This window comes from Pecten maximus, chromosome 6 (genome assembly GCF_902652985.1).
Source record: "Pecten maximus chromosome 6, xPecMax1.1, whole genome shotgun sequence".
Lineage (NCBI taxonomy): Eukaryota > Metazoa > Mollusca > Bivalvia > Pectinida > Pectinidae > Pecten > Pecten maximus.
Window position 1 is genome coordinate 6,424,061 of NC_047020.1, and position 19,275 is coordinate 6,443,335.

The 19,275-nt window shown below is 36.8% G+C and overlaps 1 protein-coding gene across 1 annotated transcript in view; it reads right to left on the minus strand.

Annotated features, from left to right (window-relative positions):
- Positions 1-827: 827 nt before the first annotated feature.
- The window catches only part of LOC117328831 (protein inturned-like), a 44,568-nt gene continuing 26,120 nt past the window's right edge, over positions 828-19,275 (minus strand). The window contains 18 exon segments of the mRNA XM_033886403.1: positions 828-5,807; positions 6,034-6,179; positions 6,512-6,695; positions 6,941-7,041; positions 7,173-7,247; positions 7,249-7,340; positions 9,531-9,611; positions 12,961-13,076; positions 13,430-13,587; positions 13,772-13,990; positions 14,194-14,256; positions 14,476-14,529; positions 14,908-15,076; positions 15,707-15,784; positions 16,122-16,324; positions 17,477-17,716; positions 18,076-18,158; positions 18,496-19,226. Coding sequence (XP_033742294.1) covers positions 5,708-5,807; positions 6,034-6,179; positions 6,512-6,695; positions 6,941-7,041; positions 7,173-7,247; positions 7,249-7,340; positions 9,531-9,611; positions 12,961-13,076; positions 13,430-13,587; positions 13,772-13,990; positions 14,194-14,256; positions 14,476-14,529; positions 14,908-15,076; positions 15,707-15,784; positions 16,122-16,324; positions 17,477-17,716; positions 18,076-18,158; positions 18,496-19,226 — 2,893 coding nt within the window. The 3' untranslated portion in view covers positions 828-5,707.

The following is a 19,275-nucleotide window of genomic DNA, read 5'->3' on the forward strand; positions in this document are numbered from 1 at the left end:
AACCAACCCAGGAGGTCATTGTCATTCCTGCAACACCAGCCAACCTAGAAGAGCCATCTACATGGTCATTTCTGCTACACCAGCCAACCCTAAATGACAGCAATGATCATTTCTGCTACACTAACCAACCACGAATGTTATCTGTATCATTTCTGTTACACCAGCCAACCCTAAATGACATCAATGATCATTTCTACTGCACCAGCCAACCCTAAATGACATCAATGATCATTTCTACTGCACCAGCCAACCATAAATGACATCAATGATCATTTCTACTGCACCAGCCAACCCTAAATGACAGCAATGATCATTTCTACTGCACCAGCCAACCCTAAATGACATCAATGATCATTTCTACTGCACCAGTCAACCCAGAAGAGCCACCCATATGATCATTTCTGCTACACCAGCCAACCCTTAATGACATCAATGATCATTTTTGTTACACCAGTCAACCCTGAATGAAAGCAATGATCCTTTCTGTTACACAAGCCAACCCTGAATGACAGCAATGATCATTTCTACTGCACCAGCCAACCCTGAATGACAGCAATGATCCTTTCTGTTACACCAGCCAACCCTGAATGACAGCAATGGTTATTTTTGTTACACCAGCCAACCCTGAATAACAGCAATGGTCCTTTTTGTTACACCAGCCAACCCTGAATGACAGCAATGATAATTTCTGCTACACCAGCCAACCCGAATGTTATCTATATCATCATTTTTGCTACACCTGCCAATCCTGAAGAGACGTCTAAATGCATACTTCTATATGTATATGGCTAATTGTATCCTTTACATAAAGAAAAGTTGAACTCCAATTATGTTTTATAAATTTTCAAATCCCTGCGGACTTGAATTTTATTCATAACAATGATTTCATACATGACTTCATCAACAAATGTAATCTACAGATTGTGTCAGTAGAAGGCATACCAAGAAATACAGTATTGTGGGGTGACCAGCCCCTGGTTAGAGGTTAATATGTTACAGGATCTTACATAGTGGTGCTGAGGTAACAAGGTGAACTGGACATGATGGTGTCAATATTGAGGTGAACTTCAATATAACAGAAAATTATCACAATATGGTTCTTTTCCTGAACACTAGTGATAACTATCGTAAATAATTCCATTTACAAACACCATACACATCAATGATACCAAAAAATCAAACCTACAATGCAGGCATCAAATCATACAACCTGTTCATGATTGGAAATATTTTTTATTTAGTCCATCTCATACTTTTTTTTTATTACCTGATGTCTAAAAACCTTTTAAATGAATGTTATGTACTTCTTTCATCACAACATATCAAAATAAGGAAAACATTGATATTTGGGTATACATACATTAATTAAACACATGGACCAATAATTTCCTAGTGACCTGCCCAATGGACCTCACATCTTAGAAAGTAATGAAATATTTTTTCAACTTTGATTGTTTATAATTTGAATAATGACTCATAAATCCATTCTACAATTTCTCAACATTAGTGGCAATTTCATGAACTAGATTGAAAATTCAGATTCTTTGCAATCTTTGCTTAAGTTGATAAACAAAATAAACGAAATAATGTTTTGGTGACGGAGTGTTAATATTTAGTGAGTATAGATGATGCCCTCACAAATTACTGCCCTAAACAGTGGAGAGGTAGATGTATAGTGTAGATCATATGTTATGTTATGAATGTTTGATGTTTATAAAAAAAACTTGGAATACAATTTTGTAAAAAAAAAAAATCCAATCCATGGTAAAGTGACAACTACGAATTCATAATACAGTCAAAGTTACTTTGTAGTCCAAACCTAACAAAAAACAAATGATGGGGTGGGTGTACCCGGTTCGCTATGGCTATGTGAATAATGCATATATCAGTGTTTTCTTTCTTGTTTTTTCCCCCAATATTCAGCAGCAGTAGTAGAGATATTTTCTTATTATGGTAGAAAGGTATAACATATTCAACATTTACAATAAACACTGCTTTGTCAGCCCAAACTGAGAATGGGTCATGGAATTGTTTTCATTTATATTGTTAAAATATCAACATGTACATGTATTACATTTTATTACATAAATTGCAATAATAATATTTTTGATACACGTAATTTGATGTTATATGAAGCGCACAAGTTCACAAAACAGGTATAAATGATTATCACCCGGTACCAAGGTGTACAATAATAAAGACACTAGTGACATTTTATCTGTGGTAACGTAGAATATAGGATAACATAGGTAGGTAATGCATAGTAGTTATATGGCAGAGTGACAACTCTGTAATGAATACAGAATGCTTAACTCATTAATGAATTTCTACATTTTTCATATTATATACCTGTATCATCAAAATCCAAGGTTTACATTCTCCATAAGTTATCTCCTTTGTAGAGAAGATAAATGAATACCATCCCTTAAATTTCGAAGATAGAGAACCAATAGAATGAACACATTATCCAAGCACCATCTACATGGGATGATAGGTAAACAGTCCTTCCTGACAACTGTCCGCTTCCTGCTACAACTGTGGATTACCACAAATTATTGTGGGGAATGGACTACCCAAACATATCGTGGGGAATGGACTACCACAACATATTGTGGTGAATGGACTACCACAACATATTGTGGTGAATGGACTACCACAACATATTGTGGGGAATGGATTACCACAAATTATTGTGGGGAATGGACTACCCAAACATATCGTGGGGAATGGACTACCACAACATATTGTGGTGAATGGACTACCACAACATATTGTGGTGAATGGACTACCACAAATTATTGTGGGGAATGGACTACCACAACATATTGTGGGGAATGGACTACCACAAATTATTGTGGGGAATGGACTACCCAAACATATCGTGGGGAATGGACTACCACAACATATTGTGGTGAATGGACTACCACAACATATTGTGGGGAATGGACTACCACAACATATTGTGGTGAATGGACTACCACAACATATTGTGGGGAATGGACTACCACAAATTATTCTGAAGTGTTGACTACCATAAAATATTGTGGAATGTGGACAGTCACTACCCCAAAATATTGTTGAGTGTTGACTACCTAAAAACATTGTGGAATGTGGATGACACAAACTTTTGTTGAATATGGACTTAAATAACATATAGATATAGTGACTACCGAAAAATATATTGGTGTGTGACCATGGACTACCACAAAAGATTTTGGTGTGTGGACTACCACAACATATTGTGGTGAATGGACTACCACAACAAATTGTGGGGAATGGACTACCACAACATATTGTGGGGAATAGACTACCACAACATATTGTGGGGAAGGGACTACCACAACATATTGTGGAACTATAGTTGAGGAAGAGTTAACTTACTGGCCAACAGGTTGGGATGACAGTGGCAAAAAACAATTCTTATTCTAGCACACCCAAATTTTAGTGCACTGTCACATCTAAACAAATCAGCACAACAATGAATAAGCTCATCCACACCAACTGCAATTAGAAATAGTATATGCAAGAGTAAGATTACCACTAAAATTTGTAAGTCTACAAGTTTTTAATTTTTACAATGATGTAAGTATTAGCAATTATACATCCGAATGCATTTTTAAACAATCAGCTGATCATGATAATAAATAACTGACATAAATTCAAATAATGTATACGTCAGAAAAGGTGATAGTAGACTTTAAAGATGAGTTTATATATGAAGTCCAGATCTCTAACAGCCATTTAGAGTCCAGCTGAAGACATACTCATGCATAATCCATACCCTGGATATCTTCATTTCTCACTTATAAGGATTCCTATCATTTCAAATAATTTCAGATTAATTCATAAATTAGAAAATAAACAATGTAAACATTATATTGCGCAGAATTGATTTTCCTACTGAATTTCTCTCCAATTAGGTGTTTTTTTAATCTGATGATTTAATATCTAAGTATCAAACAAAAATAACCCTACAGTGTTAGAATAAACACTTACCGACATAAAAAATCAAAGGTAATGAAATGATGATGTGATGATTTAAATACTATATCACAGGTATGTAAAATTTGGCACATATCACAGTCTTTACATAGCTACATATTCTGTAGGACTTCTCAATGAATCTCCACATATAAATAACACACATGTACAAACACTAAAATATCCACACATAAACACACATGTACAAACACTAAAATCTCCACACATAGATAACACACATGTACAAACACTAAAATCTACACACATAAATACCACACATGTACGAACATTGAAACTTCAAAACATCAGTCGGAGAAACAATCAGCACTAAACAACACAACATAATGTTAGAACTGACTACAACATCATGTATATCAATATATAATATCAAATATGAAGGTGACATATAAATCTGTACAAATTATGTTTCAAAATAGTAATTCAAGATATAAACATTGTTTAAAGCCAAAAAGCTAGCCTGCACTATAAAATACTGGTATGGGTTTATTAACCTTGTAAATACTTTTACCAGATATCTGATTTTTATACCTTAATGCTTTTAAATAATTACAAAGCGATAAATATCAATGTATATATAAGGGTGTTCTCTTGTCATTCCATTTTCTCTTTTCGTGATACTTTTTTTTCTTTCTTTTTTTCTACACCCTTCCAAGGCCAAAAACACTTTAACAAGCAAAACAAGTCAAATTTTGTTTTTCATATAAAAATCTCTCAAGATTTAGTCATCAAATATAATTTTTAAATACATCATATCCTCCGGGTGGATCCTTTATTGCTAATTTTGTTTTTTGTTATTCTTTCTAGATATGAAACACAGTCTGACAAGCATGAACCAGTCTAAAAATAACAATGAGATACAGTCATAATGTAAAGCACAAGTCTAAATATAAAATATTGTATATAAATGTAAATATGGACGGAAGCAGTACATCCTTGTATATATAGTCTACCATGAAAGTCTGCATTAGAATGTTGATGCTAGTATGATATCAATACTGTAGTGAATCAGTAAAATAGCAAGATCACAAAAGCATTGATAACCGATTTGATAGAGTTAAATAAATTATAGATCACTATCTACAATGTTCTGTTTACAACCCTGTAACATTCCTACAATAAATATAGATGATAAACTATTGCTTATATATACAGTCATTTAGATTTACCTGAAATATTCAACTGAATAGGAATGATTGCACCAAATCTGCTATTATGATGTAGGATATATATCCTCTGTATTATGCATTGTTTGCACAAAGTGGTCAATCTGACCAAGTCTTACACACTATACACTGTAGGTGGCCATATGTATGGCTCAAATCCTGACAATGTCCAACGAGGTCAATCTGACCAAGTCTTACACACTATACACTGTAGGTGGCCATATGTATGGCTCAAATCCTGACAATGTCCAACGAGGTCAATCTGACCAAGTCTCACACACTATACACTGTAGGTGGCCGTAAGTATGACACATCCTTACAATAATAATATGGGGCTATGTGCAAACATTAATGCTTCAATGGCCATACTGTCCTCTGCATTCAAGGTGACACTAAGTCTGATCACTTATGGATTGAAATTTTTGTCAAGATAAAACTTCAACTCTGGGCAGTCAGAAGCTTTTGAGGAATGTTTTCTGGAATCTTTACTGATGGTTTGTCAGGAGCTTTTGAGGAATGTTTTCTGGAATCTTTATGGTTTGTCAGGAGCCAAAGTCCATACGGAATGCTAGTTCTATGGCAGTCTGGGGAACACTTTCATGGAAACACACAAATAGTTCTCTGTTGCCAGGGTAACGGCGTCTATAATATACAAAAAACATTCTCCATTAATTCTTTATTCATCTTTCAGCACTGTTAAAAAGAAATTCTGTCATGACTCATTGAAAATGTGTACTACTGTTAAAAATCATATTTTTATTGATAGATATCAGCATTATTTTCTGGAGTGTGGGGAACATATACCACTCGCCCCCGACTCCATTAATTTTGCTGTGTCACCCTTAGCCCAGGTAACATGACTACCTACCCGATAACCCAGTAACATTGAGCTGGAGGGACTTTCTTGGCATCTGGCGCTACACTGGGTTTGTACTGGAACAGTATACCCTGTTCCTGGACCTGTCTGAAGGTATTGTCCTCACCAAATCTGTGCTTGCATGTTGTCTCTTGTTTCTGATTAAAATGAATTAAACAAACACATTTTCACTTGTTATCATGATATTCGTATTCCTACCTAAATCTTGAATGCACTGTTGGAGTCATAAAACATTCGTTTGTTCAACAACGAAAAAAAAAGACCTTCCAAATGAAATTTGTGCTGTTACCCTAAATCAGACAATTAGTTTGACACAGAAACTTGTACAGAGGACAATATTAAGAAAATGAAAATTATCTTTCGAATGTTAACATTAAAAAGTATTTAACTAAATTCAACATGTAAAATTAGTAGGATTTAGAAATACAAATGATATACATTGATGAAGAGTTGAACAGCATTCACATACCATACGACACCGTTGAAACTTCTTGCGTAGTTGTAGACAGGAGGTGCTGAAGTTGTGTAGGACTTGACCATGTAATGTCCCCTGAGATGTACTCATCTCCTGAGCAGTGGGACACACATATACTCCCTCCATACCATTAAAGTTCAGATAGTGAAACAACACATTGTCTACTCCCTTTGTCACTCTGAAACAGGACAAACAGAAAATGAAGTTTTTACATAAAAGTTTTTTTGTACCATAGTGTCAAAGCACAGCTATTGAATATCTTCACAGAATATATACCACATACATCTGTGTAAATTCTAAAGATTACTGTTCACTTCTAAATTACACTCTCCTTTAGTTACAAAGCTTCTTGTTATCCATCACACCAGTACACAGACCTTATAGCAGAGACTAAAAACACCTAGTTATCTGAAGCTTACTCACTTGATGGGGTAGACAGACTTGTTCTCATCAGAGACTGTGGTGAGACTCTGATTCATGCTGACCATGTCAAACACTGACCCAGCTTTACTTAGGGTCTTGCTCTGTCACAAACAAAATGTATGTATTAATATCATTTTAAAATTATCTTTGTTACATGATATTTTCTTCAAAATGTGATTAATCTTTACTGGAATAATAATAAACTGAACAGTACTTGACTTGGGTAACTTACTGTGTTTCCCCGACTGACCCCCGTGCTGCTACCACTCCCTCCAGAGTCATTGGACCCGTACGATAGTTTACTGCCCTTGTCGTCTCATTACTGGGGTAGATGTCTCACTTCCTGTATAAGCAGTGCCCTTCCCATGGGAAATCCTGTCCCCTTCCTGGTCCTCATGACCTACACAACCAGGTTATATCAATTACAACAATGTATCATAACCGTTATAGACTAAACACGGTATCATACCGTTACAAGCTAAACACAGTATCATAACTGTTACAAGATACACACGGTATCATAACTGTAATAATCACTGAATTAAAACCATACATAACAAAAATGTATAAATACATAAAACAATTGCACATTTTTTATTCAAACATGGTAAGCTTAAGACTTTCAGCAAATGTTAAATACTTCATACATGCATATGAACATACATTAGGTATTTCTTCATTAGATCTTGTGCTTCCTTACAAAGGATAAAGATTAGGGCTGTAACGATATATCGATACTACGATAAATGTCGTCGTACATAACCACGATACGATACACAATACGTAAACTTAGTATCGCGATACCTTAAATTACTAACTATAAACGAGTTGTCGCCCTTTGCGCGCTCTCTTAACCTACTACAAAAAGCAACATGGCCGCGAGGAGGAAACTTGCCTCACCACCTGCAACATTGAAGTCGCCCGTTTGGCGACAATTTGGATTCCCATACGAAACAGTTGACGGGAAAGAAACAGTAAACAAACATGTTTAAAAATCTAAACAAATTTAAACATTAAATTCTGGAAAGCAAAAATTATCTTATTGTTTTGTAATTTTGTGAAATCATTTTATGAATCGAGATACATATCGTATCGTGGGTCCTGTATCGAGATGCGTATCGTATCGTGGGTCCTGTATCGAGATGTGTATCGTATTGTGGGTCCTGTATCGAGATGCATATCGTATCGTGGGTCCTGTATCGAGATGCGTATCGTGGGTCCTGTATCGAGATGCGTATCGTATCGTGGGTCCTGTATTGAGATGCGTATCGTATCGTGGGTCCTGTATCGAGATACATATCGTATTGTGGGTCCTGTATCGAGATGCGTATCGTATCTTGGGTCCTGTATCGAGATGCGTATCGTATCGTGGGTCCTGTATCGAGATGCGTATCGTATCGTGGGTCCTGTATCGAGATGTGTATCGTATCGTGGGTCCTGTATCGAGATACATATCGTATCGTGGGTCCTGTATCGAGATGCGTATCGTATCGTGGGTCCTGTATCGAGATGCGTATCGTATCGTGGGTCCTGTATCGAGATGCGTATCGTATCGTGGGTCCTGTATCGAGATGCGTATCGTATCGTGGGTCCTGTATCGAGATGCGTATCGTATCGTGGGTCCTGTATCGAGATGCGTATCGTATCGTGGGTCCTGTATCGAGATGCGTATCGTATCGTGGGTCCTGTATCGAGATGCGTATCGTATCGTGGGTCCTGTATCGAGATGCGTATCGTATCGTGGGTCCTGTATCGAGATGCGTATCGTATCGTGGGTCCTGTATCGAGATGCGTATCGTATCGTGGGTCCTGTATCGAGATGCGTATCGTATCGTGGGTCCTGTATCGAGATGCGTATTGTATCGTGGGTCCTGTATCGAGATGCGTATCGTATCGTTACAGCCCTAATAAAGATGTTAACATATATATATACAAAGAAAGATACACTGTGGTTGATATCCAACATAACTCAATAAGAAAAGAAAGGCAATTGTACTGTAATATAACACTACAAAAGGTTTGTGTTTAGTGAAGGGAGACAGTCATAGAGAGTAATGTTAGCCTGAACCAAAAATAAGCTGGTATTGTTCGATACTAACCATGTATTTTATCTATCCTGCAACCATTTACATTTGTATATACAATGTTAACATCAAAACAGGATTTATTTACCAGAGTGTTAACTGAAGTATGTTATCTCTAACAAGAAAATATATATATACCCATCAATCTAAACATGGGAAGATATAATCACACCATTCAAATTGATCAAGGTGCATTAAAATTTGTTTAACATTTCTTATGACTGCAAAACACACTTCATATGCAAATGTATGAAAAATGATACAAATGTATCTTTTTCCGAACAATCCATCATTGAAGATCATTAAAATATAAATAGGTTTACAACTACAACCTACAAGCCTACTGTTAAGCTTTGTTTAGGTAACATAACAAAGTTAACATTCAGATAAGTGCATACATTGACATGTTGTTTGGCATCTCTCGTGGTTGCAGGATGAACATAACAACACGGGTTAATATACGATTTTCTGGGACAGAATTGTGACATACATTGGATGATACTCACTATAGATGTATGTTCTATTAGTGACATAATATGAGCCTAGCGGCCATGAGGATTCAGGTGCGAGTCTAGGTGTTACAGCAGCTGTTGAGGCAAAGAGGCAGACTTAGCAACAGACAAACAGTGATAGGCAGGTGACAAGGCGTATATATATGTAACACCGCAAGCATGAGGCTACAGAGTAGACAAGGTGTATGCAACAGGTGTGATGACTACAGACAAGGTGTATACAACTGGTGTGATGACTACAGACACGGTGTATACAACTGGTGTGATGACTACAGACAAGGTGTATACAACAGGTGTGATGACTACAGACAAGGTGTATACAACAGGTGTGATGACTACAGACAAGGTGTATACAACAGGTGTGATGACTACAGACAAGGTGTATACAACAGGTGTGATGACTACAGACCAGACAAGGTGTATACAACAGGTGTGATGACTACAGACAAGGTGTATACAACAGGTGTGATGACTACAGACAAGGTGTATACAACAGGTGTGATGACTACAGACAAGGTGTATACAACTGGTGTGATGACTACAGACAAGGTGTATACAACAGGTGTGATGACTACAGACAAGGTGTATACAACTGGTGTGATGACTACAGACAAGGTGTATACAACAGGTGTGATGACTACAGACACGGTGTATACAACAGGTGTGATGACTACAGACAAGGTGTATACAACTGGTGTGACGACTACAGACAAGGTGTATGCAACAGGTGTGATGACTACAGACACGGTGTATACAACAGGTGTGATGACTACAGACACGGTGTATACAACAGGTGTGATGACTACAGACAAGGTGTATACAACAGGTGTGATGACTACAGACAAGGTGTATACAACTGGTGTGACGACTACAGACAAGGTGTATACAACAGGTGTGATGACTACAGACACGGTGTATACAACAGGTGTGATGACTACAGACAAGGTGTATACAACTGGTGTGACGACTACAGACAAGGTGTATGCAACAGGTGTGATGACTACAGACACGGTGTATACAACAGGTGTGATGACTACAGACACGGTGTATACAACAGGTGTGATGACTACAGACAAGGTGTATACAACAGGTGTGATGACTACAGACAAGGTGTATACAACTGGTGTGACGACTACAGACAAGGTGTATACAACAGGTGTGATGACTACAGACACGGTGTATACAACAGGTGTGATGACTACAGACAAGGTGTATACAACAGGTGTGATGACTACAGACAAGGTGTATACAACTGGTGTGACGACTACAGACAAGGTGTATACAACAGGTGTGATGACTACAGACACGGTGTATACAACAGGTGTGATGACTACAGACAAGACAAGGTGTATACAACAGGTGTGATGACTACAGACACGGTGTATACAACAGGTGTGATGACTACAGACAAGACAAGGTGTATACAACAGGTGTGATGACTACAGACAAGGTGTATACAACAGGTGTGATGACTACAGACAAGACAAGGTGTATACAACAGGTGTGATGACTACAGACAAGGTGTATACAACTGGTGTGACGACTACAGACAAGGTGTATACAACAGGTGTGATGACTACAGACACGGTGTATACAACTGGTGTGATGACTACAGACAAGGTGTATACAACAGGTGTGATGACTACAGACACGGTGTATACAACAGGTGTGATGACTACAGACAAGGTGTATACAACAGGTGTGATGACTACAGACAAGGTGTATACAACAGGTGTGATGACTACAGACAAGGTGTATACAACAGGTGTGATGACTACAGACAAGGTGTATACAACAGGTGTGATGACTACAGACAAGGTGTATACAACAGGTGTGATGACTACAGACAAGGTGTATACAACAGGTGTGATGACTACAGACAAGGTGTATACAACAGGTGTGATGACTACAGACACGGTGTATACAACAGGTGTGATGACTACAGACAAGGTGTATACAACAGGTGTGATGACTACAGACAAGGTGTATACAACAGGTGTGATGACTACAGACAAGGTGTATACAACAGGTGTGATGACTACAGACACGGTGTATACAACAGGTGTGATGACTACAGACCAGACAAGGTGTATACAACAGGTGTGATGACTACAGACAAGGTGTATACAACAGGTGTGATGACTACAGACAAGACAAGGTGTATACAACAGGTGTGATGACTACAGACAAGGTGTATACAACTGGTGTGACGACTACAGACAAGGTGTATACAACAGGTGTGATGACTACAGACACGGTGTATACAACAGGTGTGATGACTACAGACAAGGTGTATACAACAGGTGTGATGACTACAGACAAGGTGTATACAACTGGTGTGATGACTACAGACAAGGTGTATACAACAGGTGTGATGACTACAGACACGGTGTATACAACAGGTGTGATGACTACAGACAAGGTGTATACAACAGGTGTGATGACTACAGACAAGGTGTATACAACAGGTGTGATGACTACAGACAAGGTGTATACAACAGGTGTGATGACTACAGACAAGGTGTATACAACAGGTGTGATGACTACAGACAAGGTGTATACAACAGGTGTGATGACTAGACAAGGTGTATACAACAGGTGTGATGACTACAGACACGGTGTATACAACAGGTGTGATGACTACAGACAAGGTGTATACAACAGGTGTGATGACTACAGACAAGGTGTATACAACAGGTGTGATGACTACAGACAAGGTGTATACAACAGGTGTGATGACTACAGACACGGTGTATACAACAGGTGTGATGACTACAGACAAGGTGTATACAACAGGTGTGATGACTACAGACAAGGTGTATACAACAGGTGTGATGACTACAGACCAGACAAGGTGTATACAACAGGTGTGATGACTACAGACAAGGTGTATACAACAGGTGTGATGATTACAGACAAGGTGTATACAACAGGTGTGATGACTACAGACAAGGTGTATACAACAGGTGTGATGACTACAGACAAGGTGTATACAAGTAGGTATTTTGTTTGCTACAACTAATTGGCTTTGTTATATTGGTATGCATATGTATCCACTGTCTTTGTACACAGCCTTCATCATCATATTTGATAACCTAGCAATTGGTATTGATAACTTAGAAACTGGTATTTTGTCATCAAAATCACCATAATGAAAGCCTCCGCATATTTCTACTTTTAATTTTAATTTTCTCAGAAATAACATTAAACTTAAGAATATATTGACAAGTTGTGTTATGAAGGATGAAGTGACTGCAAAACTGCAACATGATGCATAAAGCAAAGTCATTATAATGTATGTATACAATAGGAAAGAAAACAACTAGTTGTGTAACTACAGCACAATCAATCAGATGTCCAGGAAATACAGTCATGTGCAGTAGAGACAGGCTGGGAATGGCTAAAGAGAAGTTGTGATCCTTACGAGACTTTGGAGATCCTTGAGATTTAGATGGTGTTGATTCCTCTCTCTTTGGTTTGGTGCCGAGCATGAGACCATCGGCACTGGCAAGGGATGGGCCACTCCTCTCTGAGCTTAACCTTAAAACAAAAGTCAACCTTACAGTGAATTTGTATTCAATTTGCTACCTTAAAAAAAAGACTAAAATATTACAATTTACAACATTTCCTGATGATTTCATACACATCTGCCCGAACAGATTTGCTGATTTTAAATACAACATAAATTAAGCCAATAGAATTTCAGTGAAACGTAGCTGAAGTATATCCAAACTTCAAAATATAGACTGAATATTCTGTAAAAACCCTATGTCATTCTTTTGATTTGTTGAATCAAAATATAATCAGCTAAATATAAATTATCTAGATATAAAAATCCACATAGAAAAGACAATTGAAAAGTCTGTCCCTCTGTAAATGTGAGAGATATTTACCTATTCTCACAACACTCTGCCATAGCTACATCATCAGTCTCCAGCTGTAGTAAGGTTGCCTTGGCCTGACTGATATAGAATGGATCAGGACGGGGGTTCCCATCAACTGTCCTTGCACATCCACCAGCCTCAAGCAAGGTTGCAAGTAGGAAACTTTTCTGTTAATAGAAAGGGCAGTGAAACAGGAATTGAAGCAGTCAAAGGACAATGTGTAGCTAGGAACAATCTTTATGACATCAAACAGCAGATTTTACTTAATTCTTGAAAACAAATGTCCAAGTAATTACAAAATTAATGAAATTTTAACAATAATAAACTGATGTGTTCCAAAACTTTACTCACCATTCCAACAATAAGGAGGAACCAGCGACCGGAAGGTTCATCATATCCCACAGGAGAAGCCAGAGTGGGTCGACAGAGTCGGGAAGGGAACACCTCCCTCCAAATAACAAGCTCCTCCACATTCTGTTTGGACACCAGGTGTAACAGGCAGTGGTACTTGAGAAACAGGTGGACATCCCGAAGGTCCTCCGCTGACAGGTGGTTACTGAGCAGGTATTCCTGGTAATAACATTGTATCGTAGGTATAGCTTTAGTCACCACAAAAACAAGTTAAATACTCAACCTCTATGTTAAACATGGACTATATACCTACTTAACCTATAAGCAGGGATATGGAAATAAATTGCGACTTTAAGTCTTCTTATGACAATAATGAACAAAACAGTTTTTAAAATTTCGTTCACACTTAAGTCAATAATTACCTTATAGAATAAGCAAGTGCCCAGTATTGTGAATGTCCTTCTATCAAATGGCAAGTCTTCTTCCTGCAATGAAAATTAATCACTGAAATATTTCATTTTACACACTGAAAGGCAATATTCTAATTGTAAAGATTAATTATTGGGTTATATACAGCAGTTGTGGAGACAGTGAGTTTTATCTTCCTATTTCTCCCACTGCTTAATATTTTCTTTGCAACAACAAAATATTACTATTTCAGTCTTACACACTATGAGCACTAGTAAAAAAATCATAATTCTTACCAAGTCATCAAAATCTGCAGCTTCAAATTCACTGAGTATTTCATCACACAAAATCTGAAACAAAATAACAAATCAAAAACAAATTTACACATTTTTTCAACTTTTTTCATTAAAAAATATTAAAACCTATTTACATGCATATACTGCATAATGCTTATCTATTTCTTAACTACCCACAATTCTACAACTCGCAAGCGTTAAATCTGGCAATGTTTTGAGATTTTAAATAAATGTTCAACAAATGGACAATCCAATGACTACACTGGAATCTATTGTTATGACACCAACAATAGAATGATGCTTTACTAGTAGCTTTATTATGGGGCCACGGGTACATGTGCCCTGTGACATGTATCCTTTTTTTATTAAATGATTACAAATGTGGTCATTTATCTGAATACCAACAATCCTTCAATGATACACAGTTTGTACCTTGTTATCCTGTGACAGTTCCAATGACTTTGTACCAGGGATAGAGCCCCACAGAGCTTTACAGGACGGACTAGGTGTATTATTGTAGTTATCAGAACCAAATATCTTGTTGAGAGTCAGACTGAACAGCTGATCAAGATGACTTTTATGACGCGGTTTCCTGAATGCCCTGAAAATAATTATAAATTTAAATGAAAAACAATTCAAGTTGTAAATGTAAAAACAAATCAATGGAAATAGGAAATAGGAAATAAGAAATCATGTATTCAAAAGTTGATAGATATATATATACATATAAAAAAAACAAATAATGTTTTGATGAAAACTGTAAAAAGAAATATGTTTGATCATTTTGTTATTTAGGACTTGTCTATTCAAAAGAATACTAAAGTAATACTATCTCTTAAGTGTTCTAAAACAGAAACACAGCTAAATGGAAACAGACACGTAGCAGCTGAAAGATGAACATTTAACATAAAAGGGTTTGTTTCCATTTGATGATTGCTTTTTGCCAGCTTATTATTATTGTACCGATAATAATTACCAATATTTGATTCAACTCACAAATATGCATTTCTCAATGCTTTAATTGCATAAAAGAAAAATGTCCATGTATTTTTCTTTACACATCATTTAATTATATTAATCAAAATGGAATTAAAACTGATGTTTTTGTATGGAAATATCATAGATCCTATGTGTTTCATGAATCATATTAAAATTAATTGTGACTGGTCATTATAAACATAAGAAGGGGTACCGGTGTAACAAATTCTATTACAGGCGTATAATATATTACCTTGATGTTGAGCTGAAGAGGAGATCCATCACCTGTTGTAGCTCACATTTGATACATTGGAGGTACTGAAGCGGCACCCTGTAATGGCCATTTAACTCATTACATTTGTACGACTCATAAATTAAAGTGAAGGCAAAGCAATTCTACTTGTTTACTGTTTTTAAGAGACAAAACTATCTTTTTCAGGCAAACATTCCAATGTCTAAGCTTATTTGTTTTGAAAAGTTAAATTCCTTATAAAACGATAGAATAAAATCACTGATCAGTGTCAAGTAAATAATAAGTAATTATAATTGTATATCATAAGAACATGAGCAATATTTCTTAATTTTTTTCTCTATTTTTATTATCCACACAAAGTTATTGAAACTGCTACCAAAAAGATAAAAGAAGTAGATATCAAATCAAAACCTACCTGTTAGCTGGCATGGCCATAGCTAGTAAATCCTGCCCATATCGACTGTACACCACGTGGATATATTGTCCCTTGTACATCAGCGTGGACGTCTGTGCTACAGACCCAGTGATATCTGGAAGCACCCCACACAGGGTCAGGAACATACCCCTAACTTCTGTTGCAATGTTGTCATCCCGTGGGAACATATACAGAATGTCATCCTGTGAAAAAATCATCAAAATCAAATAAATTTATATAAATGTACTTTATACTATTAAAGAAATGTTAATGTTGTTTATGACATAATCAAGAATTCTTTAATTGCAAAATATGATTTCTGCACATAACGATATGCAAATGATAAAAAAAATGGAATTTTTCATTAATACCCTTTTCTTTGTGTAATTAAATACTACCTAAGGCCAAATAAAATTAATTTCTTGTTTCTCAGGCCCGCCCGCATCCAATATGAACCCCCCGCACCACTCACTTTTTATTGAAAACAAAAAAATAAAAACTAAAAATAAATTCCGGAAAAAAATCCGACGTTGGTTGCCGCAATCTCCGGAACTTGCCTGATCCGTGTTTTAGAATCTCCCAAATCAGATCATTGAAACGTTTGTTTATCTTTTAGAAGCTTGATTTTTCGATTGCACATGGTAGCAATGATTTCCATTCAAATATCTTTTTCTGGCAGTGTTATTTTACCCTGGACAATCATATCGAATTATAGCGACACTTGTTCGTTTGGCGAACTTTACAAGGGTCTGCGCGATGGATCGCTTGGTCCCGACGACTGGTCGTTTCCGCCAAAATTCACGGATCATGATGTGTCGGCCGCGATCGGCAAACGGAAAGCTGATGTTTTTGATAAAGTAATGATCGATGTCTTTGAAGGTAAACGAAGCAACAAAACTGTTTGGACATTATGTAAGAACCAAATCTTAAAACATAGGGAGTTCCTGATCACTTGTGTACATCTGGTGAACATTGAACATAAAATTGTATTTCAATTGTTTTTCAATTTAGATTGCAAGTTTAATACCAGAAAATAAAGACAATAGTTTAAAATTAAGATTTCTTTATTCATTTTATGCATTTAACAATTGACACAATTTCAAATCACATGATTCATGTATATGTATCATTATGTGACTGAGAGAAAAAAATAAAAAAGTCCCTCCCTCATCACATTTTTAGGTAGTAAAAAAAAAAAAAAAAGCCTCCCTCCCTCATCCTTTTTTGGAAAAATGTGCCTGAGAAACAAGACATTAATTTTGTTTGGCCTAACTTCCTATGATGAATGATAAAACTAACAACTGAAGATAAGAACTTTTAGTGAACAGTGTCCATGAGTATATCATGTGGCATACTTGTATGTTTTCCGATTCACTGCTAGAGTCCTCCAGAGTAAGGTACATGAACGAGCAGAGACAGGACTTGAACTTGCTTGACAGTACTCCAGTAGTGGTTCCCGTCACCAGCTGGACGATGTCCTCCCCTTCCTGTCGGGGCGGGGCTTTAGGCGGTAAGGATTGTTTATATGTGGGGAGTGGTACTGGCGGAGGTGTCTGTGGACCAATCACAACTGGCACCTGGAATGTTACCTTAACCTAGAACAAAAAGCTTTTAATTAGATATGAAGGATTATATTAGAATACTACTGACTCTGAAGTAGAGCTACATTAAAGGTCACAATGGATCAGTTCACAATCACTATCTGCGCAGCTTTAAGATAACGATCTAGCAAGATAATCAATACAATGGTTAAGACATATTTAAGAATGAGCAGCCACAGACATGTACATCAGCTCAGTGTAAAGACATGAAGACAGATTGTTTTTGGTTGATCAAAAATTTAAATATAGGCATATATGGAACATCAATGTACACACAATATGTACACAAATACCAATATGTCACAAAGTCATTCCAAATACCAATATGTCACAAAGTCATTCATGCTTCTTACCTTTTTGTTTGTAATAGAATTGAAGGTTTTATCAAGATTCACCCAGGAAACTTCCATGTCATTAATACCCAACATCATATCACCTGCAGAGAAAAACACACGACAAGTGATGCCTAACTGAACAATTCCTAGCTGTGCAATACTCCAGCTCCAATTTGATTTACTTGTGATCAAGTCAAGCTATATATTCAACAATTAACAAGCAGACTACCTGGATGTATTCATACAAAGATTGTTGCTGATCTCTATTTAGATATGAAAGCTTTCCTGATATCAAGCACAGAACTATTTCTTTACTTGTATTTCAAGTTTTCAAGCATTTTATTTGTAAACAGATCACCCAACTCACACTTTTAAAATGTAAGAATTAAGGACACTTTGCTGCCCCATTACTTTTATGTGACATGCATGACTGCCTACCTCTGTGTATCTGACGACATTTTTCTGCTGCACTACCGGGAACTACAGCTTGTACAATCACTTTCCTGTCCTTTACAATATTATTGTTGTTGTTGACGCGTGTCTTGTCATTATATTGGCACAGTTTAATTCCAAACATCTTCTCGCACAATTTAATTCCTGACATTTGGCCATTTTTACAGTTTTTGTAGTTGGGTGATAGGTATACATGCTTTATCTTGTCACCGTGTTCTTGGTTAATCACGTCATGATTCGTGTTGTGATATTTATTGTTGATCTGCGGAGAAGACATCCACGAATTGTAGTCATTTCTATCTAACTCAACATATTCATCATCAAAGTCTTGAGAAATGTACTTTGATTTGTTTTTAAGATAACCATTTGAACCCAAATTACCACTACTGCTCTGTATATGTCCATTGATCCTTTGTCTCTGTGGCCCCGTTTTCGTCTGAAAACCATTTTGTTTTCCATCATAAAAGTTGTTTTGGGGTCGCTCCCCATGCCTGTTGCTGTAGTAATGGTTGGAACCATCATTGTGATTTTGTGATCCATTGTTGTGGTGTAGCGACCCATCGCTGTCGTGTAACGACCCATTACTCTGGTGAAATGATCCACTATTATGATGTGACTGCTGCTGTATATGTCCGCTGCCTTGACTGCCATTCACATCAACATAGAACAGGTCACCTTGTTGCCTTACATGGGAAGTCCAACTCTCTTGGACTTTACTGAAACAAGATTATAGACAGTACTGTTAATCTTATCATCAACAACTTA